Below are 26,419 nucleotides of genomic sequence, written 5' to 3'. Positions count from 1 at the left end.
CTCCCTGCGGAGCAGAGAGCCTGACATGGGTCTCGATCCCAGTACCCTGGGATCATGACCTGAACCGAAGGCAGAGACTTTAACACACTGAGCCACCCAGGCGACCCTCTGTTTCTTTCTGAATATGACATATTCAGAGGGAGCCAATATATGGCTTCACACCTAGAAGATCAATATTAGAATATTTGCTTTATTTGACTTCTGGGTATGCTGTCACCAGGTGAGGGAGATTCCTGTCCAAGGTCTGATCTGCAAAGCTCATGAATTCCCTCCACTCAGACCACTACTGACTTAAAACAGGCTGGACCTGTATGAAAATAATTAAAAATGGGGAAAATAAATAATGATCATGTTTAGAAATGGTATTTTTGGAACATCATTAAACGAATGAAACACCTAGAGTCACCTGGGTGAATCAGTTGGTAGGCAGTCAACCCCTGATTTCAGTTCAGTTCATGATCTCTGGCTTATGGGATCAAGCCCTGCATTAGGCCCCTGGACTGTAGAGGGGTCTGCTTGATATTCTCTGTCCCACTTCCTCTCTCCCAACCTCAGCAAAAGAAATGAGCACAATTGTCCCAGGCTTAAGTACAACAGTTCCAGGGAAAGCTTCTGACTGGTGCAGAGAGGAATTTGTGGTCTGAGCCTGGACCAATCACTGTGGCCTAGGGACTGCAAGGAGGTAGGGCCCCAGCTTGAGCCCAGAGCTGAAAGGGCTTTTCCTGGAAGGAGGAGGGGGCTGAGGTGCCTTCTGAGCAGGGGGGCCATGGATGACTAGAGAAGAGCTGGCATCCCACACCTTGCATTGAAATCAGGGCTCTGCCTGAAACTGCCCTGTGATCTGGAACAAACCCCATCACCTCTCTGGGTGGTAGACTCCCCATCTCTACTTTGAAATGGCTGTACTAGAGATTCAGGGTCCTTCCAGCTCTTAGACTCTGTAATCTGAGCCTGTGGACAGGTGGAGGAAAGGCATCCAGGTGGAACGATGTCCATGGACAATGGCAGGAAAGGGATGCCTGAGGCACTGGGACCAGCAGGTGCTTCAGGTTGTCCTCCCTGTGGGATCCACATGGGCAGGAGCCAGATTGCCTGAATGAGGGCACATGGTGTGGAGACCTCTCACTGCTAAGAGGAGGAGCTTGGCCCCAATGCTTGTCCCAGCTCTGTGTGTCTACCCTACAGCGATTGCCCAGAATCTCCCAGAACCCCAACAGCAAGAAGCCGTGACCCTGCCCCCAGGTCTTCACCTTCAGATCCTCAGCATCCCAGGCTGGAACTACAGCTCCAACCACACAGAGCACCTGCAGAATCTCCAGAAAGGTGAGGCAGGTGTCCAGGTGTCGAGGCAGGTGCCATGGCTCCTTCCCCATGGCAACCTGGTCCCACATCTATCACCAGACAATGTGGGCTCCTCTCAGAGTTGTCCTGCTTCTGCATGGTCACCTGATCCCCTTCTCTACCCAAAGCGGAGGCCCAGACCCACAGACAGGCTGTGGTGGACCGGTGTCACTCAGTAAGCAGGGTACACTGTGGACATGGACCCCAGCCCAGGATATGTCCACACATTCTCTGATGGATCCCTGCTAACCCCACCACCAGCTCCCAATCATCATCCACCATCTGTCAGACCCTAAGCCTTCAGTGCAGTCCTGCTCCTCAGGGATACCTCCTAGAACCCTGAACAGCCAGTCCCACTCGTCCTCTGAACCCAGGAAGCCTGACTGTCCAGAACTTCTATTCATACACTGAACAGATGTCTCTTGTGCCAGGCACTGGGTAGTCAGCAGTGACCAAGGTAGGCAAGGCCCCTAGACTCACAGAGCTCTCTGACTAGAGGGGGAATCAGCCAAGTCACCAGCCAGTGATGTTAGTATTCACATTATACCCCCAGCAGGGTATCATGGAGGGCTTCCTGGTGGAGGTGACACCTGCCATGAGCTGACTCATCCTGTTGCCAAAGTTCCAGCCACACCTTATCTTCCCCTTTCCAGTGTGAGCACTCAAAGGCAGGGCTAGCTGCCCCTCAGGTACCATTTTGTCCCCTAGAGCCCCACCTAGTTCCTGCCAGTCACCAAGGATGGCTCAGTATGATTCTGCAGATTTAAGAAGGAGGAAAAGGAAGAGGCAACAGGCCAGATAACACTTTTATCTGATAAAGTGGATCTTGGGGACCATGGCTTACGCCTGCAGCCAAGTGACTTTCTAGCACTGAACCCCATTACCAGGAATCCCCATCACAGAAGATGCTGGGCGGGGAGCCTCCCTTACAAGGCAGAGTGTTCCCTTCCCACTGGTGTGTGTGGCCAAATGCAAGAGAATACGTCTCCTGTAGACAGCTAGCTCCCAAATAGGAGGAGAAAGGGGCTGGCCTGAGGGTGCCCCAGACCTGTTGAATGAAGGTCCCTCCTCCCTGGAGAGCAGGGAGTGAGGGGCAGAGTGAGGGAAGCCTCAGGGATGGAGTGAGACCCAACCGCCATCTCCCTGAGCTCAGGGCCGCAATATGAAGCAGGTGTGTTGTCCTGGACATCAGCATGTCCTCACTCCACCCCACCCCCACCATCATCAGGAGACAGAGGACCTGCCTGACCCTAGGGCTCCAATCCATAACCACTCCCTGGAACAGGTAGAAGGGATTTTTCATAACCCTTGTGCAGCAGTAATATGAAGCAGGGACTGTGTCAGTTGCCTCCCAGGGAGGCTGAGGGTAGGAAGTGAAGGGCAGGTGTCTAGTGCTGGGCCCAGACAAGAGGATTGGCACTGATGCGGGTCCTTCTGTCCCTGAAGGCCATGGAAGGAAGGCCAAGGTGGACCTCCGCCGTGTCCTGCTGCGGCTCCATCACCTGCATGAGGTGGGGGAGGACCTGGTCCTGTCTCAGCCCGTGAGTGTGAACCTGGAGGTAAGAGCCCTCAGATCCTGTGACAGGCTCCCTGGATGTGGCCTGAAGCCCCAACAGGCAGGCAAACCCCAGTGTGGAAATCCCCTCTGGCAAAGACCTCAGCAGAGATGCCTGGGGTGCTCTCGCTCACCCTGGAGTGGGTGCTGTGCGGGCACGTGGGCATCCCACCCTCCTCTCTGCATTCTTGCTGCTTCTTCTCGGGTCCCTTCCTGTGTCGCTGTGTCCTGCAGCTGGCCTCGCTGGCGTGCTGGCTGTTCTCTTTGGCTCATCCTCTGTGGTCACCTGCAGGCACAGCCTCACAAGCAGATAGGTCTGCAGAAGCGGGAAGGCAGCAGCAAATGGGGTCTCGCTTCTGAGTGTTTTCTCCCTGTGTCAGTTCAGGGAAGCTTCTCCAGAAACCTCCCACCTCTGGGCCAGCCATCCCTTCCTGGTCAGGCCAGAAGGGGCCACCTACCTCTGTCCTCGCACAGGAGGCTGAGTCCCTGTTTTCTTGGGATGGATAACCACTCCTGGCCTCACCCTGGGCTGCCCCCTGAGCCATACTGGGGAGAAGGGTCTGGACAATGGAGGCAGTTCCTGTGCCCGCCTCCCCTGGGTACGCTTATTCAGTGCAGTTCCTGGGAAAGCATGCTGGTCCTGGCCTCAGTGTCCTCATCTGTGAAATGGGCACACAGTTCCCTCTGGGGATTTGCTGGAAGAATTCATGTGGTGGTGTGTTGTGTCCCAAGCATGGGTGTCACCCCTGCTCCTGCCTTGCTTTTGCTCTATCTGGGGCCTTGGTGATAGCTCACACTCCCTGTGCTCCTTCCTGTCCCTCAGGTCGTGTTGCAGGGGCTGGGGTCCGTGGTGGCGGTGGAAGAGCGCTCGCTCACAGGGACCTGGGATGTGAGCACGCTGCGCCGCTGGAGCTGGAAGACTCGGGATGGTCCCCACAGCAGAGGTTTGAGAACTTCTGGTTCAGGCTGAGCCTGGGAATCCCAGCCCTCCCCCAGCCTGGCTCAGGAGCAGGCCAGATCCTGCTTAGATCCCTTATGGCCTGTGTGACCTTGAGCGGGCTACTCGGCTTCTCTGATTCTGTACCATCCAGAATCTACCATGGGTCAGTGTGCATAGGTGTATGCCTGTGTGTGTCTGCAGACCACACCCCCAGTCACTGTCCTGGGTGAGTCCTGAACTGGCAAGCATATCCCAAGGGGGTCTGACGTCTGTCATGCTGTGTCTCACACCGCACACACCACCATCAGATCCCGGGAACCACAGGCAGCTTTATGCCCCCCTGTCTTTCCCATTCTGTTCCCTCTTCCTGGATCACCCTTGTCCCCTTCTCTCTGGCCCACTCCTACTCAAGCTTTGGCAGAGTCCAGGGCTGGGTCAGGCTCCTCCTCCATTCCTCTTTCACCCTCTTTCCTCTTTCCCATGGGTCTTCTCTGTCCACTGCATGCAGCTGAGTGCTTTCTATGTAGATGGACACTTAGTCATTGGGAATAGATAGATGGTGTTGGATGGATGGATGGATGGGTAGATAGGTGGATAAATGGATGGGTGGATGTATTTGTAGACTGATGATGGATAGATGATGAATGAATGGGATGGATGGATGGATGGATGGATGGATTGATGACAATGGATGGATGGATGGTGGTTGTGTGGATGAATGGATGGCTTTGTGTAAGCGTGAGTGTTTGTATGAGTGAAAGGAAAGATGGATTCGTGGATACACTAATGGATCATGGATGGGTGGATGGATGGATGGAAGGACGGATGAATAGGTGATGATTGATGAATGAATAGATGGATTGGTAGATATATGATGAATGATGTATAGATGATAGATGAATGGATGGGTAGATGGATGGATGAATGGGTGGGTAGAGGTGTAGATGTGTCTTTCTTTTTGCAGGATGATGAATCGATGATGAATGAATGGATGGACGGATGGGTGGATGGATGGATGGATTGTTGGATGATAGATGAATGGATGGGTGGGTTGATAGATGGGTGGGTGGATGAATGGACGGACAGATGGATGGATGGGTGGATGGATGAATGGGTGGTTGGATGGATGGAAGAATAGATGGATAGATGGATGAACAAGCTTCCCTCCCAAGACTGAATTTAGTGGAACCCAGTAATATAAAGTGCAGCCCCACCAGGTGGCCTCAGTGAGAAAGCTCTAGGAATTGAGCTACACCCCATGGGAAATGAGACCATGCGTGGCCAGGATCACCTACATATTTTGCTAATGGGAGGGCCAAAATGCAAGGGGCCCATGGCAGTGGGAGTCCTGGTGGGATGGGTCAGCCAAGGGCCTTCATCAAAGAGCCACATTAGAGTGTAGGTGGGTGCGGTGTATGAGGGGAATATGGGTGGAAACACCCCGAGGAAGCAGGTGGTTCTAAGGACAGACCACCTCTGCTCCTCCAGGCAGCTCCAGCTCTCACTCGACATCCCTGCAAGGCACGAAGGTCACCATCTACCCGAAGGAAATTCGGACGTTCTTCATCCACTTTCATAGCAGTGAGTCCTTGGCTGACTCTGTAACCTCAAGGCAACCCCAGGAGCCCCAGGAAAAGTAACAGGACCCAGGACATGGAAAAGCAGTATGGGAGGATGAGTGAGGACCCCCCCCCGATAAGCTAATGGAGAAAATGGTCAGATTGGGGATTTTGTTGTGCTTTAAATAAAAATTGCATTTCACATGTTCTCCTGGGGCTCTAGAACTGGCCTCTCTTATCGTCCCCCCTGGGTGATGTCTGCATGCACACTCACTCCTCATGCCCATGCAGGAGTCATCAGAAAGCTCCTATAAGTCAGAGGGGAGTACCCAGAGTGACAGGAAAGGCACCTGACACACAGGCCTCACCCCCTCTTGCCCAGGTCACCAGTGTGACATGCAGGCCTACTGTGTCCCTAATGATGGGTGCGGGTGGGGACCCTGGAAGAACAGGGGGCCTTCTGAGCATGTGGGGGGCATAGGGGTCAATTCAGGGAGGCTGTGGAAAGATGACCCTCAGGCTAGGGTGGTCTTTGTGGGAAGAGCAGACGCCTCAAGGCCTGACCCCCGACAGGCTCCTGGGCGGCTCTCCATGGGCTGTGTCGGAAATGGCCCAGGTGCCCGGTTTGTGTGACGCTCTCCTAGGACAGGGACCTGGGGTGGGAGTGGGATCCTGAAGAGGATTCCCAGCACCTTCAGCTGTATGGGTTCCAAGCCTTGTGGGACTGAGGTTACAGTGGAATTGGATTGTCCCTTGTCATCAAGGCACCTTTAGGAGCCCTTCCTCTGTTCCCTCATTGCCATTCCTGTGTGTGCCAGACTGTCCTGGGAACTTGAATGGCGGGGTCTGGAAGCCTTCAGCACATTGTGTGGTCCGGGTTCTTGACTCTGTCAGTGTGATCCAGAGTCTTCCCTGCTGCCTGTGGGCTCCACCTTGAACTCCAGCCCCGGGTCCCATCCTTCACTGTGTCAGTCACATCAGCCTTCTCCCAATGCCTCTGACACGCAAGTACAGTCCCAATGCAGAGCCTTGGCACATGCCATTCCCTCTGCCCAGAAACTCCTACCAGCTGGCTTGCACTGCTCCCTCCCTGGCTCATTCAGGTCTCTACTCCAGGTCACCTTCTCCTCTGACCACTCTATGGCAGGTGTCACCAACACCGCCCTCCCCCTGCCAGTGTCCTCCCCTTCTAGACTTTCTCTTCCTTCATGGCCCTTCCAGCTGCCCTTGTTCATTATGGCAGGAAGCAGCTGTCTCCTACCCCTGGACGTGTGCTTCACAGAGGAGGAAACTTCTGGCTTTTCCCCACTGTATCCCCAGGCTGGAAGCAGACATAGGCACACGTGGCCCTTGATCAATGTTTAATCCCTGGATCAAAGTTGCAGTGATGAAGGTTTTCTGTGGCTTCTGTTCAGAGAAGAATGAAGTGGGGAAGATGGGGCCACCCCGGCCCTGTTGACCTCTTGCATCCAGGACAGTTGGCCTGGGACTGACCATCTCCTGGAAGAGCCCATTCCTCCAGGGACCCTCACCCTGGCCCAGCCTCCCCTAGGAGGGGCCCCGAGTGCATGTCAAGGCTCTGGGTGACCAGGTCGGTCATGTGATATGAGTCCTGGGGTGTGTTGGGGGCCCAACCTCATGCCCAGACAGGAGCCCCGGGGCCCCACATGGCCCACGCCCTCTAGGCACCCAGGGTTGGTGGTTCAAAAGCATGACAGGGGGACAAATTGCTCTGATCCAAGGGTGATCTGAAATCCTGCAGGGACCCAAGGGAGCTGGGTGCTCATGGCAATACAAGCTGACATGGGTGGAACGGGTACATCAGCCGAGGCAGCCTCGAGGGAGTCACACCTGCATGAACCATAAATTATTCAGTGATCTGGATGCTGTTTTTGGGCAAATGGGAGCCCCACTCTGCTCCCACTTGCCCAGTGCCCATGATGCTGTTCTCGGATTCTGACGCATCAACCCAGCTGCTGCCATAAAATGTACGTGGCTGTTTCTGGAACAAAGCGATCCCCCACTGGGTCTTTGAGCTTTAGGTGAGGAGCTGGAATCTGAGCCTGGTTCTGTCAGGCACAGGCCGAAGTACACCCTCAGTGTCACAAGGACTGACTCTTGGATGGGCAGGGGCAGGTCAGCTGGGTTCTCCTGAGGATCACATGAGAACCTACAGGAATTGCATGGGGTCATGTAGGTCAGTGCCATGAACCCTCATGACATTCATTCATTGATTCATTGATTCACTTAGTAGGTGGCTCTCCGTGTACAGTGTGCTGGCCTCCAGAAAGAGATCCATAGGGGAAAGAAAAGTAGTTCTGGCCATCTTGAGGGAGGCCAGTCCTTGGCCTATTTCACAGATGAGGAAGCTGAGGATTAGGGTGCCCCAGGGTGCTGTGGAGTTGCTCTTCTCCTCCTCACTAGCCCCTTGATGCTCCTGAATGCTGAACACTGGTCTCCAGAGTGGACGTGGCACATCTCCAGGCGCTCCCTGACAGCGTCCATCACATGGGCCACTAGGGTTTCTTCTGGGTTCTTTTTGTTGGCATTTAGCCCAAGGACGGTTCTCATCCTTAACCTTTCAGGACAATCGACAATGGGATGGATCTCTTAGTGACGTTAAGAAGCAGTAGACAATTGTGGCCATTGATGCTAAGAACTTTGGGATACATATGACCCTACTTTTCACTATATTTGTATCTTTGGGGTAAATACTTAGCAGTGTAATTGCAGGGTCATAGGGTAGCTCTATTTTTAGTTTCTAAGATTCTCCACACTGTTTTCCAAAGTGGCTGCACCAGCTTCATTCCCACCATGCCCCTCAATAGACAAATGGATAAAGAAGATATGGTCCATATATACATGGAATATTACGCCATCATCAGAAAGGATGAATACCCAACTTTTGTATCAACATGGACAGGACTGGAGGAGATTATGCTGAGTGAAATCAGCAGAGAAAGTCAATTATCATATGGTTTCAGTTATTTGTGGAACATATGGAATAACTTGAAGGACACTAGGAAAAGGAGAGGAAGAGTGAATTGTGGGAAATCGGAGGGGGAGATGAACCATGAGAGACCGTGGATTCTTAGACACAAGCTTAGGGTTTTGGAAGGGAGTGGGTGGGGTGATGTGTGAGCCTGGTAGTGGGTATTAAAGAGGGCACATATTGCATGGAACAATGGGTGTGGTGCATAAACATGAATCTTGGAACACTGTAAAAATAAAAAAAAATTTAAAAATATAAAAATAAAAAATAAAAAAAATTTAAAAGAATTTTTAAAAAGAGCAGTATATAAACAATAAAAAAAGAAGCAGTAGGCAAAAAAGAGAGAGAGAGAGAGAGAGAGAAACAAGCCAAGAAACAGATTCTGAACTCTAGAGAACAAACTGATGGTTATGGTGGGGAGGAAGGTGGGGGATAAGGGAAACAGGTGATGGGAATTAAGGAGTGTACTTGTTGTTCTGGGCAGGTAGTGTTGATGGAAGACATGAGTCGCTACATTGTATACCTGAAACTAATATTATGCTGTATGTTAACTATACCGGAATTAAGATTTTAAACTTTAAAACAGAAGAAGAAGTGGACAGAGCTTCTGGAAACTGGCACAGGAATGAGGAGAAAACCAGACATGAGAGCACACATTCTGTGTGTGAGCTCTACCCACAACTCTGGGTTCACATGGCAGATACCAAATGGCCCAGCAGGTGTATAAGAACCACGCTGAGATTCTAGCTGCTCCCCATGCAATCAAGGGCAACATCTTACACTTCAGAAGTTAAATGTTTGTAAAACAGAAGGCATAAAGGCCTTGTGAGTAACATAATAGAATCCTGGGTGTCCATAGCACAGTACTCACAACATTCAGGACAGAAACCAAAATTCCTTGTTTGGGGAAGGAACACAACTCAAGAGAAAAGAGAGTCAGCTGGGATATGTAGAAGAATGAAACTCGACCATTCTCTTACACTGTACACAAAGATAAACTCGAAATGGATAAAAGACCTCAATGTGAGACAGGAATCCATCAGAATCCTAGAGGAGAACATAGGCAGTAACCTCTTCGATATCAGCCACAGCAACTTCTTTCAAGATATGTCTCCAAAGGCCAAGGAAACAAAAACGAAAATGAACTTTTGGGACTTCATCAAGATCAAAAGCTTCTGCACAGCAAAGGAAACAGTCAACAAAACAAAAGACAACCCATGGAATGGGAGAAGATATTTGCAAATGACAGTACAGACAAAAGGTGGATATCCAGGATCTATAAAGAACTTCTCAAACTCAACACACACAAAACAGATAATCATATCAAAAAATGGGCAGAAGATATGAACAGACACTTCTCCAATGAAGACATACAAATGGCTATCAAACACATGAAAAAATGCTCATCATCACTAGCCATCAGGGAGATTCAAATTAAAACCACATTCAGATATCACCTGACACCAGTTAGAATGGCCAAAATTAGCAAGACAGGAAACAACGCGTGTTGGAGAAGATGTGGAGAAAGGGGAACCCTCTTACTCTGTTGGTGGGAATGCAAGTTGGTGCAGCCACTTTGGAGAATAGTGTGGAGATTCCTGAAGAAATTAAGAATAGAGCTTCCCTATGACCCTGCAATTGCACTGCTGGGTATTTACCCCAAAGATACAGATGTAGTGAAAAGAAGAGCCATCTGTACCCCAATGTTTATATTGGGGTACAGCAAAGGCCACGGTCGCCAAACTGTGGAAAGAACCAAGATGCCCTTCAATGGATGAATGGATAAGGAAGACGTGGTTCATATACACTATGGAGTATTATGTCTCCATCAGAAAGGATGAATACCCAACTTTTGTAGTAACATGGACGGGACTGGAAGAGATTATGCTGAGTGAAATAAGTCAAGCAGAGAGAGTCAAGTATCATATGGTTTCACTTATTTGTGGAGCATAACAAAAAACATGGAGGACATGGGGAGATGGAGAGGAGAAGGGAGTTGAGGGAAATTGGAAGGGGAGGTGAACCATGAGAGACTATGGACTCTAAAAAATGACCTGAGGGTTTTGAAGGGGTGGGGGGTGGGAGGTTGGAGAACCAGGTGGTGGGTAATAGGGAGGGCACATATTGCATGGAGCACTGGGTGTGGTGCAAAAACAATGAATACTGTTACGCTGAAAAAAAAAAGAATAAATAAATAAACAGACAATTAAAAAAAAGTCAGCTAGGACTCGTTGCAGATGTTGGAGCTTAGAGACAATAGTTTTAAAGCAGATGGGGTGTCTGGCTGTCTCATTTGGTAGAGCGTGTGACTCTTGATCTTGGGGTCAAAGTTTGAGCTGCACACTGGGGGTAGTGGGTTTAATTACTTAAAAATATTAAATAATAATTTTAAAGCAGCACTTGTCATGATGCTTGAGAATGTAAAGAAAAATATGTTCATGCTAAATTGAGACAGATAATCTCAACTATAGAGTGAACTACATGGAAAATCTAGAACTAAAAATAATGTATCTGGGAGGGTGCTGTGCAGCTCAGTCAGTTGAGTGTCTGCCTTTGGATCAGGTCATGTTCCCAGGGTTCTGGGATCAAGGTCTGCGTCAGACTCCCTGTTCACGGGAGTCTGACCCCCTCTCTCTGACCCTTCCCCCTGCTCAATTGCGCTCTCTCTCAAATGAATAAATTAAAAGTCTTTAATAAAATAAAATAAAAATATTTAATCTGGGTTTTAAAAAATTCACTAGATGTGCTAAAAAGCAGCACACATTCTAGAAGAAATCCTCAGTGAACATGATGAGAGATTGGTAGAATCTACCCAATCAGAAGAACAGAGGACAGAAATTACATAATGTAAACCAGAGCTACACGGGTCTATGAGACAATACCAAAGCCTGACAAGTGGTGTTTTCATGGAACATGACAAGAGAAAACGTGGCAGGAAAATGTAACAATGGCTGAAAATCTTCCTTATTTGGGAGGAGACATATATAAAGAAAAAAATATTCCAAGGCACATGTAAGTTAAACTACGAAAAACCAAAGAGAAACATTTGAAAGCAGCCACAGGAAAAAAGGCACTTTACAGAAAAGGGAAGGATGGTGTGAGGATCACTGACTTGTCATCAAAGACAATGGAGGCCAAAAACAATACAACCAAGCAAGCAAGCAAACAAACAAAAGACAATGGAGGTCAGAAGATAGTGGAGTGACATCTGTGACCCACTGGAAAAGCCTGTCACTGGAAAATGCTATTTCTATGAAAATATTCTCCAGTAATGAAGATTAAATGAAGACATTTCAGATGAAGGAAAAAGAACTCAGAGAATGCACTGCCAGCAGACCTGGGTTCCAAAGCATGAGAAAGGCGACCCTCTGGAGCGAAGATCAATGGGCAAGATGGAATCTCGAACCTTCTGGAAGGAACGAAGATCATGGGAAATGGCAAGTATGTGGGTAAATATAAGAGACTCTTTTCTCCTGATTTCTTTAGAGTGTATATGATTATGTACAGAGAACTGACTACATTGTGCTGTGGGGCTTATAATGTACATTAGATATAACATGTACAATAACTATAGAGAAAAGGAGGAAGGGAGGGAATGAATGTCCCCATCTGTTGATGAGTGGCTTCCATTTTTAGAAGTGGCATGAGATTGACTAAGTCTTCTGTGAACATCTCAGGATGTACTGTATAACTGTAGAGCAACCGTTGAGAATTTAATGCAGAGAGAGAACTGAAGAGCCCACAGGAAAATCAAAATGGAATTCTAAAAAACGTTCAAGAATGAAATACTTATTTGTGCTACAATATGAATGAATCTCACAGACCTGCTGAGCCCAAGAAGTCAAACACAAGCACACAGTAGGAGATTCCACTCAGACAATATTCTAGATCTAGGCAAATGCACGTGTCGGCCCTTCAGAAATGAGAGATGGTTGGCTCTATGAGGCAGGGGAGGACAGTCGACTGGACGGGGAACAGGAGATCTTTCTCACACATTTGTCAAAATGAACCAAATTGAGTACTCAAGATCTGTTTGCTTTACTGTATGACATTTATATCCCAATTTAAATAAAAAATGTTCATTTGAGGAAGTCTGTGTGGCTTAGTTGGTGAACTGACTGCCTACAGCTCAGGTCATGATCCTAGGGTCCCAGGATCAAGTTGGGCATCAGACTCCTTGCTCAGCAGGGAGCCTGCTTCTCTCTCTGCCTTCTGCTCCCCTTGCTTGGGCTGGGTCTCTCTCTCTCTCAGAAACAAATAGAATCTTCTAAAATGCAATAAACTATTTATATGAGTCTCTGTATTATGATTTTGTTCTTAAATAGAAAGCCAACTGCAGACACAAACAGCTCCTGGAAAATGGTTCTGCCACCATCTGTAGCAGATCTCATTCCCATGAACATAGAACACAAGGCAACTAAAAAGCCACCAGGCCAAGACTCACTGGGGCCTCTCTGAGAGGTGCCTTCTGATGAAAGCTCATTGAAAGGAAGGTTCAGTTATGAAAAGGCAGAGGAAAGCATTTCCGGCACAGGAGGCAGAGAAAGGAGGATCTGGAGTCAGTGTCCCTATTCCCTACTGCTGCGTAACAAACTGTCCCATAAAGCAACAATGTATTCTTATCTCCATGGTTCTGTGGACTGACAGGGCCATCCAGGAGACATATGACTTCAGCTTTCTGAGCTGTGGTCCCTGACCTTTGCTTCTCTAAGGTTGGAAAGGAAGAGACCACCGTGATGCTTAATGAAATGGGCAGCAGGAAAGGGCTGGTCTGATGCTGTCTCTCATAAGTCATTGGCTCTGAGCTAGTCACTCCACCACTCTGAGACTTGATTACCTGCACCTCCTAGAGGATGATGGAGAACATGAGTAAGATAATGCAGATTTCAGTCATTTCAGCTAGTATTATTTCTCTTACAAGTATCACCATCAGTTCTTATTGAGCACCTCTGATGTGTCAAGAACCCCTCCGGTGGATCCTCATCTCCAGGTGTGATGTCTGGATCTGTGCTGATGCAGCCACACCCTGCCTCACTGACCCACTGGACCCACTGACTCACAGAGACCCACTGGATGTCTCTGGTCATACTGGATCCCTGCTCTTGACCTAACAACTTCCTCTGCTGTAAAATTCAGAACTCAACCCTGACCTTGCAGAGCTTCCTTGGGTACATCCACAACGCTCTGAATGCTGTGGCCAGCACATAGTGGGTGCCATATTAGTGATAGCTGTCATTATTCTCAGGGGCCTTTCCACTGGCTATTCCCTGGTTCTGTGCCTTGTGGGCAATGGCTCTATTGCTTCTCAAGTTTCTGTGGAAACACCCTCATGGGGGCTGCTGCATTGTACAGGTGTCCTAGAAGCTTCCTGCCTCTGCTCACTAGAACCCTTTAGAGCAAAGTCAACAGTGTGGACAGTTGGTTGACCCTTTGGATTTAGCTACAGTATCTTGTTTGTATCTACCTGGTGAGTCTAAGAGGGAAGCAAAGCCTGGCTAACTGTGTGCACAGTTGATAGAGGCCCCTGGGAATGAGACCACCTGCTATGGTTTCAGGTCTGAAAACCCAGCCGGATCTCATGATTCATCTTCTTGACTGAATCCACATGCAGGGACTTGGGGATCCCTGGAAGAGGAGGGTTCCTCAGAGATGACACAGGAGAAACTGTGGCCTTGGGGGTACAATGACTTGCCTGAGATCACTAAGTCAGTTACAGGAGAGCTGAGAAGAGAGCCAGGCCCCTGACCCTGGATGAGCACCCACTGCTTTCAAACTATCTCTTTGCATTGAGCCTTGGGTGCAGAGAAGAGCAGAGCCATCTAGAGAAATATGCCCAGCTTTTTTTTTTTTTTTAAGATTTTATTTACTTATTTGACACAGAGAGAGATCACAAGTAGGCAGAGAGGCAGGCAGAGAGAGAGGAGGAAGCAGGCTCCCTGCAGAGCAGAGAGCCTGATGCGGGGCTCGATCCCAGGACCCTGAGATCATGACCTGAGCCGAAGGCAGCGGCTTAATCCACTGAGCCACCCAGGCGCCCCAGCTTTTTTTTTTTAACCCCTAATGCTGGAGACAGCACTTGTCTCTCAGGGGCTGCAAATCAGGAGCACCCGCTTTTATAGCCACCGCACCTTGAAAGCATCTTGTTAGTCAAGGTCAGTTACCTTGAGGGTCTCCAGCTGTGATGCCCCTGTGATGAATCATAATGGGTTTCAGTTGGTTTGTGTCACTGAGGCATTTGATGAAACACAGGTTTGTCAGTAGCACTTTCTGAAATGAATTTTCTACACATGCTTTAAAAATATGTGAGTTTTTCCTAATGTACTGTGGGAGGTATTAGGCCTGAACTTTGTGGATCTATGTTCTTCGATCAGTAATGTATCTCCTGACAAAACCAAAAGAAAATCTATAGAATGGGAGATTTTGGGGAATGTCTTATCAGACAAAGTTAGTATCCAAAATATATTGAGAACTTACCAAACTCAAAACCCAAAGAACAAATAATCCAGTCAAGAAATGGGCAGAGGACATGAACAGACATTTCTCCAAAGAAGACATTCAGATGGCCAGCAGACCCTTTGTAAAATGCTCTATATCCCTCGGCATCAGGGAAATACAAATTAAAACCACAATGAGATACCACCTCACACCAGTCAGAATGGCTAAAATTAATAAGACAAGAAACAACGAGTTTTGGTGAGGATGTAAAGAAAGGGGAACCTTCTTACGCTGCTGGTGGGAATGCAAGCTGGTGCAGCAACTCTGGAAAACAGTATGGAGGCTCCTCAAGAGCTACCTTATGATTCAGTAATTGCACTACTAGGTATATACCCCAAAGAGACAAATGTAGTGATCTGAAGGGACATGTGCACCCCAATATTTATAGCAACAATATCCACAATAGCCCAACTATGGAAAGAGCCCAGATGTCCATCAACAGATGAATGGATAAAGAGAATGTAGTGTTTATATAAACAATGGAATATGACTCAGCCATCAAAAAATGAAATCTTGCCATTTGCAATGATGTGGGTGGAACTAGAGGGGATTATGCCAAGTGAAATAAGTCAACCAGAGAAAGACAATTATCATATGATTTCATTCATACATGGAAATTAAGAACAAAACAGAGGAGCATAGAGGAAGGGTGGTAAAAATAAAACAAGACCTCATCAGAGAGGGAAACAACCAATAAGAGACTCTTAACTCTAGGGAATCAACTGAGGGTTGCTGGAGGGGAGGAGGTGGGGGGACAGGATAACTGGGTGACTGGAATTAAGGAAGGCACATGACGTAACGAGCACAAGGTGTTATATACAAGAGATGAATCATTGACCTCTACCTCTGAAACCAATAATACACTACATGTTAATTAATTGAATTTAAATAAAGACAAATAAATAAAACAGAGCCAATTACAGAGGAATATAATGATGATGATGATGATGATGATGATGATGATGATGATGATGTATCTCCTGGTCCAGGAAGGGGTGGGTGGACTGTAGGCACCCGGGTGGCATTTTGGAGACCAGTGTGATGTTAGGCAGCAAGAGCTAAGAACCCCTTCATCCTCCCTGACACAGTGTTTTCATTTGGGGGGATTTTCCCTGGGTAAAGTGTATGAAGAAGGAACAATAAACTTGTAGGCCTAAATGGACTCACTGTAGAATGATTTATCAGTGAAGATCAAACAAAACAGTCCTGGAATCAACCCAAACGGGTGACCACCGAGACATGGTTTTCAGCTGTGTTTATGAGCATCTGATCCTTTGTGTGAACTCATTCCTTTTCGTACTTACAGACCATGGGGGGAAGGACGTAGCTGGCCAGTGGTGTTATTTCTCAGAGAGAGACTGTCGCTACACTTCCTCCTTGTCCACCTACAAGAATGTCTGTGGGGACGCCTGTGTGCAAATAAATACATATCATTTAGGAAAGCTTTTGGCCAAAAGTAAGAGAAAAATTGGCTAAATGCACTGCTGATAGCTGGAGCCTAAGGAGATGGGGCTGTAAACAGCACCTTGAGCCCAAAATGTTAGAGAATGTTGTCCAGAAGCGGTAGTGTGACTCCATGACACCTTGGGAGCCAGCTCCTGCCGTCCTCCACGACTGCCATGCTCAGCCCTGCACCAGAGCCCCTCCATCATATCTGGTTCTATCTCTCAGTAAACTAGTGGGGCTGGGCAGAGGGAAGCACTGGGCTTCCTTGTCCCCCGCCTCGGGCGCAATCCACCCTGGGGACGTGGAGGTTTTCCTTCTGAAGAAGACCCTCCCGAGACTCTATGCAAGACAGCTCAGCAACTAAGGAGGGTGGAGATGAGATCCCATAGAGGTGAGCTTATGGAGTGGCAGAGAACACACCCACATGAAGAGGAACATGCTGGCTTTATGTTCTCTGAGACATGGGTTAGTATTTTTAGATGTGGCTTTCTTGTTCATGATCAAGAGATGGCAGCTGCACACCCAACAACCGGCACGTATGAGCTTGGGCAGGGGCTGAAGGACAAGAACCTTCTTGCAAAACTTGCCTTACGTTTGGGGCTCTCTTTCCGGTCACCCCATGCTTCAGCTTCATGGGACACATCGGGTCATCTGAGCTGCTTCCCAGGTCCCACCACTCCCCATGTGGAGGGGGAGCTACTGTTGCCGGAGGTGAGGGTGGGCCGTTTCCTGCCAGCTGCAGCTGAAAGGCTCATGAGCCACTGGTCTGCAGCAGAACAGCCAAGCCACAAGCTTCTGCCAATGAGACAGCATTTCTGGGCCCCCCTCTGGGAGGGGCCTTCAGAGTGTGGGGACTGTTCCATGGCATATCTCAGTAGGGAAAACCGGCAGCTGCCACAGGAATAATTTGGTCTTTGGGAAAGGACAGAGTCCTCTGGTGCTGAGCTGGGGGAGAATGTTGGGGGCGGAGAAGGGTCCTTCTTGTTTTGGTCTGAATTGCTCCCCCGCAGCTTCAAAGACTTTGGAAGACAATGCCTCCTTCAGGCCTCACATCCCTAGGAGGCTGGGGTGGGGCAGGAGGGGTAGGGGGTCACTGTATAACAGGGAGTGACCTTCATGTGGGCAGGGATGGTGTCTGTGTGAAAGCATGGCCCTGTGTCCCCCACTTCTCACAGGCAGATGCTTGACCTGACCACGTGACGGACCAGACCTGGTTTGGTAAAGAAGAAATATGGCTGGGGCACCTGGGTGGCTCAGTGGGTTGAGACTCTGCCTTCAGCTCAGGTCATTATCTCAGGGTCCTGGGATCTACCCCACATCGGGCTCTCTGCTGGGTGGGGAGCCTACTTCCTCCTCTCTCTCTTCCTGCCTCTCTGCCTACTTGTGATCTGTCAAATAAATAAAATCTTTAAAAAAAAAAAAAGAAGAAGAAGAAATATGCCCTTGTGTGTGCTGAGATTCTGCAGGGATCTTCTGTCCACGTTAAGTGGAGCTGCATCAGCCAAGACTCAGTGAATTGGGAACCATTCAGGATGGTGGGCAAACTCACCTCATCAGACAAAAGTAGGGGGCTGAGTTCTGCAAACCTTGTCTAGAACAATTGTTTCACTGAACACTGCCTCCTTTAGCTTAGCCTAGCTGAGCATCCGAAGAGTGTAGCTGCTCCACAAGTTATGAGAAGTGTGAAGCATGATATGGGGGAGGCAGCATGGAGGGCAGTGGGAAGCCAGCGGGTGGGACCACCAGTCTGGATGGGTGCCACCCAGGGGGCTGACTGATGTACTTGATGCAGTGCAGGCCCCCACAGCCACTTCTTTGCTTTTTCCACTGGGAATCCCAGCTGCCCCTGCCTGCTCCCGTCAACCCATGCCAGGTTGGTGGGTGCCCTTGTGTGCCACAGAATGGCATGTGATATGTGACCCTCAGTGCCCACATGCTGGCTTCCTGCACAGCACACAGGCAGTGATGGATTCAGGCAGCCACATCATTTTCTCTCCACTTCCCCCTGGACACCGCCCAGGTGGTGTCTGAGCCATGCTCTCAGGCTTGTGCATCAGCTTCCATCTCAGGGCCCTCAGCTGCATTGGTTCATCTGGGAATGAAATGGGAATCATCTCTGCCTTCCAGGATTGCTTCGAGGATTCCAGAAGGCCAGGGAATGACAGGCACCACCTGCTGTCAGCATTTAACAGCGTCTCCTTTGCAGCCTCATGGCACCATCCCTACACCTCTTCTGAGGCATCTTGCTTCTTTCCCTCCTACAAGCATAGGGGATAGCTGTCACTTTTTTGGGTTCTCAGCGTCTAAACCTTCTTAATATGGAAATCCTCTGCCTATAGAATCTGAGCTCATCTCCCACTATAAGAATGGAGTAGAAAGTGCTGGATACTGGTTTCCCAGTCCACCTTGTAGCTAGGGTGCATGCATATGACTTGGGCACTTTGACTGGGAAGCCAGTGAGATGACAAACCAGGGACAGGTGGAAGATGCACACTACGAGGGACAGGGGAGAGTTCGCAGCAGTGGAGGCACCATGGCAAACACTGTGGATTGAATGGTCTCTTCCGTTTGCAACCTCAGAGATTCAAAAGTCTTGGACATCAGTTCTCGAGAGTAAATATGTTTTCAAAGGACCAGCAATGTGGCAGCTCATGGACCCATAACGTGCTTCACCTGCGAGTCTGAATTTCAAGACCAGGGACAGCGGCCACCTTAGCCCCAAGAGAAAGAGCAGGACAAGACTTGAGCTCTTCCAGCTGATCAGCCTCATCCCTGAAATGGGAGGGGCTCCAAGTAGGGAATGGGGACAAGGGAAGGAGGAAGAAGGAGAGATGGGAGGATGGGAATGCCCAATGCCAAAAGTGCCAACCATAGGCAGGAATAGGCACTCCAAATGTTCCCAACGGCTCACTTCCCCTGAGAACCTGTGTGGGAGAGAAGCCTCAGAATTTGGCTTATGGAAACAAAGACTCACATTCAACTGTGGTATTGCTCAGATCCAAAAGTCATCAAGATTCTGCTCCCTGGCCTCAACTCTCTCTTTCCACTCGGGCCCATTTTCCATTCCTGGAGAATTTAAGTTAAAACCACCCCCTCTCTTCAGCATGCTCAATTTTTCCACAAGCAGAGAGCTATCATCATGCCAGGAACACAGGTCCTTGGAATCATCCAGCAGTGTCCTGACCTAATTTTCCTGGCAGTCTGCAGCCCCTCCCCATCTTTCCTCCCTTAGCCATACCTGCGCCCTTGACGCAATCTTGTACGTTTATGTGTGTACTGGTCTGTTTCTGCCGCCGGCAAGGGGCTCAATGGTCTTGAATGAAACAATTCATTCTCGTCTGGATCTCTTCAGGTCCTCCTGATGGGAGTGGCATGGCTCAGCCTGGCACCGTGGGAGCCTCCAAATCCTCTCCTGATTTCCACCTTGATCCTGAAAGACCACACTCCACACAGTAGGCAGAGCGATCTTGTACCACTGCTGCCCCATCTCAGCCTCATTCCTGCCCTCATCCCTCCCTCTCTGCTCTGGAGAGACCTTGCAGCTCAGAGAGGTTGGCACAAACCACAGCAGAGCGCGTCCCCACAGGGTTGGATGGTTCCCTGAGAACCTAAGAGCATGGGCTCTGAAACAACCATTTGCAAGCCCAGGAGAGGCTATGCTGCTAGGGAATGGCCTGGCACCTGGCTGGGCTCTCTGAATCCTACTTCTGGCCCACAAAGCTGTGCCCTCCCATCTGCCTTCCTCACCCCCACACTGAGGGCTCTGTTTGCGGAGGAGTGCTGCTTGGAAGGCTGAAGGGGCTGAGGCAGGTGAGAATGGGGTGTGGGGTCTCAGGATGGTACTGAGGGAGGCTGGCCGGGGTGCCCTGGAGCCCTGTGCTGACCTTCAGATGGGACACAGGGCAAAGGCTAACCAGCGATACACAAGGCAGTTCTGGAGCCTACCATGGCCTCTGGTGTGGCCTGGAGGTACCAGGGACCAGGCATGGCAGCCCCTCCTCCCTGCCCTCCTCCTCCCCCTCTACTTCCTCCTCCTCATCCTTTCCCTCCCCTTCCTTCTCTTCCTCTCCATCCTCTCCCTCCCATGCCCCTCCATCCTTTTCTCCTATCCCTTCCCCATCTCTTCCCCTCCTGCTGTTCCTTGTCTTTCCCCTTCCCTGTCCCTCATCCCTGAGGCAGCTCAGAGCAGGAACAGGGAGTGTGGGGTGCAGGGCCCAGGGTGCATATGCAGGGTAGGAAATAGGTGAGGGGGTGGGGATGGCCAGCACAGGGCAGGGGTTGAGAGGCTGAGACTGGAGTGTCCAGGGCACACTGGTGCTCCACTCCCCTGTGGCTCCTCCTCCACACCTCTGCTCCCTGCCCCCCGGTTGCCTCAGATGCCTAATTGCAATGTCCATTTCATGGAGAAGACACAGAGCTTGGGGTACAGTGAGGGACTCAGTCAAGGGAAGCAGCCATGGTGGGACTCAAACTCTGACTGTTGGACTCTGGCCTGAGACCTGTTTGTGTTCCCACATTCCCAAGCCCAGACCTACCTGGGGCAGGGGTCACTGTTCCCCTACCTGGCCGAGTCTGGAGGAACTGAAGTGTGGAGCGGGGCCCAGAGAAGCCAGTTCCAAGGATGGAGGACAAAGGGGGCTCCCAGCAGGCCATGACCTGTCTTCCACCCCAAGGGCACCCTGAGGCAGCACATCTCCTGTTCTCTGGTCTCCCAGACCAGAGCCTGGCACAGAATCAAGGAAAGTGGGTGTTAAGGGATAAAAATCCGAAAACAGGTCCATGGAGCAACAAGACTCAGAGCCTGGAAAGCGCGCACCTGCTGTTTGGAAGCTGATGCTCACATTGGGTCAGACACAGTCACTTTACATTCCACGTGACTTAATACGACACCCCTAAACACCCCCATTTTACAGGTCAGAAGCCTGAGGCTGTGTGCCAGCTGTCGGGAGTTGTGTATCTGCCCTGCTCCAGGGTGGTGTTGCTGACATGAGGTGACACGGGTGGTCAGGAGGAGCAGCTGGGATGAACTTTATACATTACAATGGAGAGCAGCCGGGTCCTCCAGGGAAGAGGGGACGGGGGTCCATCCACACAATTAACATCACATGCCCTTCAAGAAGAGAGAGCTCCTCCTTATTCCAGGTTCTGGGTCCTGCAGGGGACCTACTGAGCCTCCTAGTGGGTCGAGCTGTGGGTGAGGACGATATTAACCGCACACACATGGACGTGGACTCATAAACAGACTGAATCTATGGAGGAGGGGTGGGAGGCCATGGACGGTGTCTGTGAGACAATTTCCAGCCAGATGGAAAGTGGAGGGAGCTGCTTCTTCACCAAGGGAATGGCACGTACAAAGGGCCTGAGGCAGGAAAGGGCTTGAAGTGCAGGGAGGATCTGGCCATACAGCACCAGTGGAGGAAGGAAGCCAGCTCACTGCAGCTGGAGGAGCCATGGCAGCCAGGACACAGCAGAGGACAAGGGTCGTGAGGATGGGGACAGTGGGGGCTGGCAACAGCTAAGGGAAGGATGTACTTGAAGGGACTGGGAAGTGAGCCCAGAAAGACAGGGTGGGGCCACCTCTGAAAGGCTCTAGGACTTGGGTAGGGGATCAGGGTATGGTGGGGAGACTTCAGTGGGAGAGGGAAGCAGCAAGAGGATCTGACGCCAGAGGTGGGGGCAGAGGAGTCCAGTCCTGGGATGCACTGGGCAGCCTCTCCGGGGACACTCTGCTGCCTGTGGAGATGGCTTAATGGTGGGGAAGCATGCTTGCTGCCTCAGTTATAGAAGAGGAAACAGGCCCAGCGAGGGTTGGTGACTTGCCTAAGGGAACCCAGGGATGACCTCTCTTTTTGAGGCCTCTTTGAATTTCATTAAGCAGACACTCTGGGCAACACCATGTATCAGCCTGGAGACACATATGGGAAACACCCATGTCTGGTCCTGTGGAGTCTCTAGCCTGGGAGAGGCAGGTCAGCAGATGCCCACGACCATCCAGGGGGCTGGGGGCACCTCCTCTCAGCTTCAGATCTCATCATCAGTTCCCTTCATTTTCGGCCCAGACGGACCCCGTGGGGTCCCTGGACCTCCTCCCTGTCACCCTGTGGCTTCACTGGCTGACCCCTACTGTACCCTTGGGTCAGCTATCATGACCCTCATGGAAGCTGTCCCTGTCCCCTGGGCATGTCTTATATCATGGTCTGGAACATCAGGGCCAGCTACCATGCCCCCTCAGGGAAGACATCCCTGGCCCCTGGGCACATCCTGTGTCATGGTCTGGAACATCACCTCTCTCCCTAGAATAGCAGGATCTCATCAGTGACATCAGAGCCATGTCACTGTCTCAGGGCCAGCCGGCACTGTGTGTCCAGCACAGAGCAGTCCCTGTGTGTCTCTGTCGGAGTGGTATAGGAGGAAGAGAGGAAGAGCCCAGGACAGAAACCCACAGGGAGTGGTGGGGCCCAGGGACCCTGTGCCACTGGGATTTTAGTACTGGATCCTTGGGGCCAAGCCTCTGGGAGCCTCCATGGGTGCTGGTGTGACGGGGTGCCCCCTCCACAGGAAAGCCCGTGGGCCTACGCGGCCAACGTCTACACCTCCGTGGTGCAGGAGCTCATGCTCCAGAAGCATCGCCGCTTCATTGCTGTGGAGCAGAAATACTTCCGGCTGTGGTGGGACGGCATCGCCTCGGACAGGCAGAAACGCCAGGTACTGCAGTCTCCAAGAGCCTCTGGGAGAGATACCGAGGGATCCTTGACAAACTATACCTTGTTAAAGGATGTGTGGCCTGAAGTTCCCAGACCAGGTGCACTGAGCACTTCACATGACTTGTTTAGCTCAGGTCTGTGCTCAGCCCAGCCCAAAAGACAGGTTTGGTTTTATCTGCCTTTGTAGCTGTTGGTGTGAAATGATGCTCTAACAAGTCAGCCCTGCACTCTTCAGGTGTGGAATGGAGTCTCTTCAGACCCCCACCTCCCTCTTCACCTACCATGTGCATGGGCCCGTGGCTCACAGCTGACCACCTTGCCTAGGGTGCTCCATTGTCTGCATTTAAAGTGGGCCGCAGAAGAAATCATGGGGCACAGGTTCAGAGAGGCCCTGGGAAGCAGGTCTTCATGGGGGACAGCCTGGAACGCAGTTCAACCTCAGGCAGGGGTGCATTCTGTGAGCTGCAGGTCCTGCCTGTGCAAATGGGAGTGACGTCCCCTTCCTCAGATCTGCTGGGTTCTGATGAATGCGGGACATGGGCACCTTGAAGGACACTGTGGACCTGGTCCTCTCCCTGACGTTCTCATTCCTTTAGAACAGTCACTGAACATGAGGGACAGGGAGGTAAGAGACTGCCCAAGTGGCAAAGTGAGAAGGTAAAGAGAAGAGGTCACCAGATCCCACCTGAGAGGTGTCTTGAGCCTGCACCTTGTGGAGTCATAAGAAGGAGCCTTGCATGCTATGGGCACTGGGCAATTGCCAGGCACTGGTCTCCACTTCTTACAGTCCATGTCACCACGTCCTCCCAACAGGGTGTATAGTGGGGAAAGTTACTCTATGGTGCACAGATGGTCCTGGTTCAGAGAGGGCAGGTGAATGGCCTGTGTTGCACAGCTGATACAGGATAGGTGGGACACTGAGCCAGGCAGGTCTGAGTGAAGCGGGTCTCTCAGGGTGTCCAGGGGGTGGGCTGGCCTCTACATTGACACCCCAAACCCAACTGTCTCTCCTCATCCTTGAGGGGGGATGTGACCCACCAGAGTCCTGGGGAGACCACTCTCGGTAAGGCTCCCTGGAAGCAGGGACTTTTCTCTACTTGCTCCTATGAACCCCCAGTGCCTGGAAAGTGCCAGGGATGTGGTAGGTGCTCCTGTAAAACAGTATGCAACAGGAGCCCATTCAATCCTCCTGGAGTGAATAATCATGACCCCGACAGTACTGAAAACAAATGGAAACTACAGTCTCCAAAGAGTGCATAGGACTCACCACTCACTCTCTCTCCCTACCACCCCTGTCTCCATCCCTCCATTTATTTTAAAGATACTTATTAGCCAAAAAAGCAAGACCCATTGATATGCTGTGTATGCAAGAGACTAATTTTAGACTGTGAGTCATCTCCAGATTGAAAGTGAGAGGGAAACCATCTATCATGGAAATCTATCTATCATGGAAATCATGGAAAACCATCTATCATGCTAATGGACATCAAAAGAAAGCTGGGGTGACAATCCTTATATCTGACAAATTAGATTTTAAACCAAAGACTGTAATAAGAGATGAGAAAGACATTATATTTTAATTAAAGTGCCTATCCAACAAGAAGATCGAACCATTGTAAATATTTATGCCCCTAACATACGAGCCTCCAATTATAGAGACCACTTAAAACAAAATTAAGGAAACACATAGATAATAATACTATAATCGTAGGCAACTTGAACACTCCCTCACTACAATGGACAGATCATCTAAGATTAGCAAGGAAACAAGGTCCTTGAATGACTCACTGGATCAGATGAACTTCACAGATACATTCAGAGACTTCCATCCTAAAGCAAGAGAATACACATTCTTCTGAACTGCACCTGGAACAATCTCTAGAATAGGTCACATACTGGGTCACAAATGAGGTCTCAACTGGTACCAAAAAAATGGAATCATTCCCTGTGAATTTTCAGACCACAATGCTTTGAAACGGGAATTCACTCACAGGAGGAAATTTAGAAAGAATACCCAAGTTTTGTATCAACATGGACGGGACTGGAAGAGATTATGCTGAGTGAAGTAAGTCAAACAGAGAGAGTCAATTACCATATGGGTTTGCTTATTTGTGGAGCATAAGGAATAACATGGAGGACATGGGGAGATGGAGAGGAGAAGGAAAGAATTCAAAAACATGGAGGTTAAAGAGCACCCTAGCAAAGAATGAATGGGTCAACCAAGAAATTAAAGAAGAATTTTTAAAAATTCATGGAAACAAATGAAAATGAAAACACAACTGTTCAAAACCTTTGAGATGCAGAGCACTTGGGAGGCTCAGATGTTAAGCATCTGCCTTTGACTCAGGTCATGATCCCAGGGTCCTGAGACAGAGCCCTCCATCAGACTCCCTCCTCTGTGGGAAGCCTGCTTCTCCCTCTCCAGTACCTCCGTTTGTATATCCTCTCTTTTGCGCTCTCTCTCTTTCTCTCTCTGTGTGTCAAATAAATGAATAAAATATTTAGAAACAAAAACAAAACCAAAAACTTCGAGATGCAACAAAGGCGGTCTGAAGAGGGGAGTATATAACACTACAGGCCTTTCTCAAGAAACAAGGAAGTTCTCAAATACAGAAGCTAACCTTGCACCTAAAGGGGCTGGAGAAAGAATACCAAATAAAGCCTAAACCCATCAGAAGAGAATTAATAAAGATTGGAGCAGAAATCAATGAACTAGAAGCCAAAAGAACAGTAGGACAGATCAACAAAACTAGGATCTGATTCTCTGAAAGAATTAAGATTGATAAATCCCTGGCCAGACACACCAAAAAGAAAAGAGAAAGGACTCAAATAAATAAAATCATGAACGAAAGAGGAGAGTTCACAACCAACATCAAAGAAATACAATTCTAAGAACATATTATGAACAACTATATACCAACAAATTAGGCAATCAGGAAGAAATGGATGCATTTCTAGAAACATATGAACCACCAGACTGAAACAGTAAGAAATAGAAAACCTGAACAGACCCATAACAGGCAAGGAAATTGAAGCAGCCATCAAAAATCTCCCAATAAACCAGAGTCCAGGGCTGAATGGCTTTCCAGGGGAATTCTACCAAATATTTAAAGAACAATTAATACCTGTTCTTCTAAAGGAGTTTCAAAAAATAGAAATGGAAGGAAAACTTTTGGACTCATTCTGTGAGGCTAGTGGCATCAGAATTCCAGACTTTAAGCTCTATTATAAAGCTGTAATCATCAAGACAGTATGGTACTGGCACAAAAACAGACACATAGATCAATGAAACAGAACAGAGAGCCCAGGGCGCCTGGGTGGCTCAGTGGGTTAAGACCCTGCCTTCAGTTCAGGTCATAATCTCAGGGTCCTGGAATCGAGTCCCAC

At 49.5% G+C, this 26,419-nt stretch overlaps 2 protein-coding genes across 2 annotated transcripts in view; both read left to right on the top strand.

Annotated features, from left to right (window-relative positions):
- The window catches only part of LOC123936843 (epididymis-specific alpha-mannosidase-like), a 62,431-nt gene extending 56,955 nt beyond the window's left edge, over positions 1-5,476 (top strand). The window contains exons 18-21 of the mRNA XM_045997395.1: positions 1,186-1,323; positions 2,788-2,900; positions 3,720-3,840; positions 5,325-5,476. Coding sequence (XP_045853351.1) covers positions 1,186-1,323; positions 2,788-2,900; positions 3,720-3,840; positions 5,325-5,476 — 524 coding nt within the window. The remainder of the gene's footprint in view (positions 1-1,185; positions 1,324-2,787; positions 2,901-3,719; positions 3,841-5,324) is intronic.
- A 526-nt stretch (positions 5,477-6,002) lies between these two features.
- The window catches only part of LOC123936842 (epididymis-specific alpha-mannosidase-like), a 60,288-nt gene continuing 39,871 nt past the window's right edge, over positions 6,003-26,419 (top strand). The window contains 2 exon segments of the mRNA XM_045997394.1: positions 6,003-6,011; positions 22,887-23,033. Of these exon segments, the coding sequence (XP_045853350.1) occupies positions 6,003-6,011; positions 22,887-23,033 (156 nt within the window).

Source organism: Meles meles, chromosome 2 (genome assembly GCF_922984935.1).
Source record: "Meles meles chromosome 2, mMelMel3.1 paternal haplotype, whole genome shotgun sequence".
NCBI lineage: Eukaryota > Metazoa > Chordata > Mammalia > Carnivora > Mustelidae > Meles > Meles meles.
The sequence above is the reverse complement of the archived record's forward strand: the minus strand, read 5'-3'. Positions and strand labels throughout refer to the sequence as shown.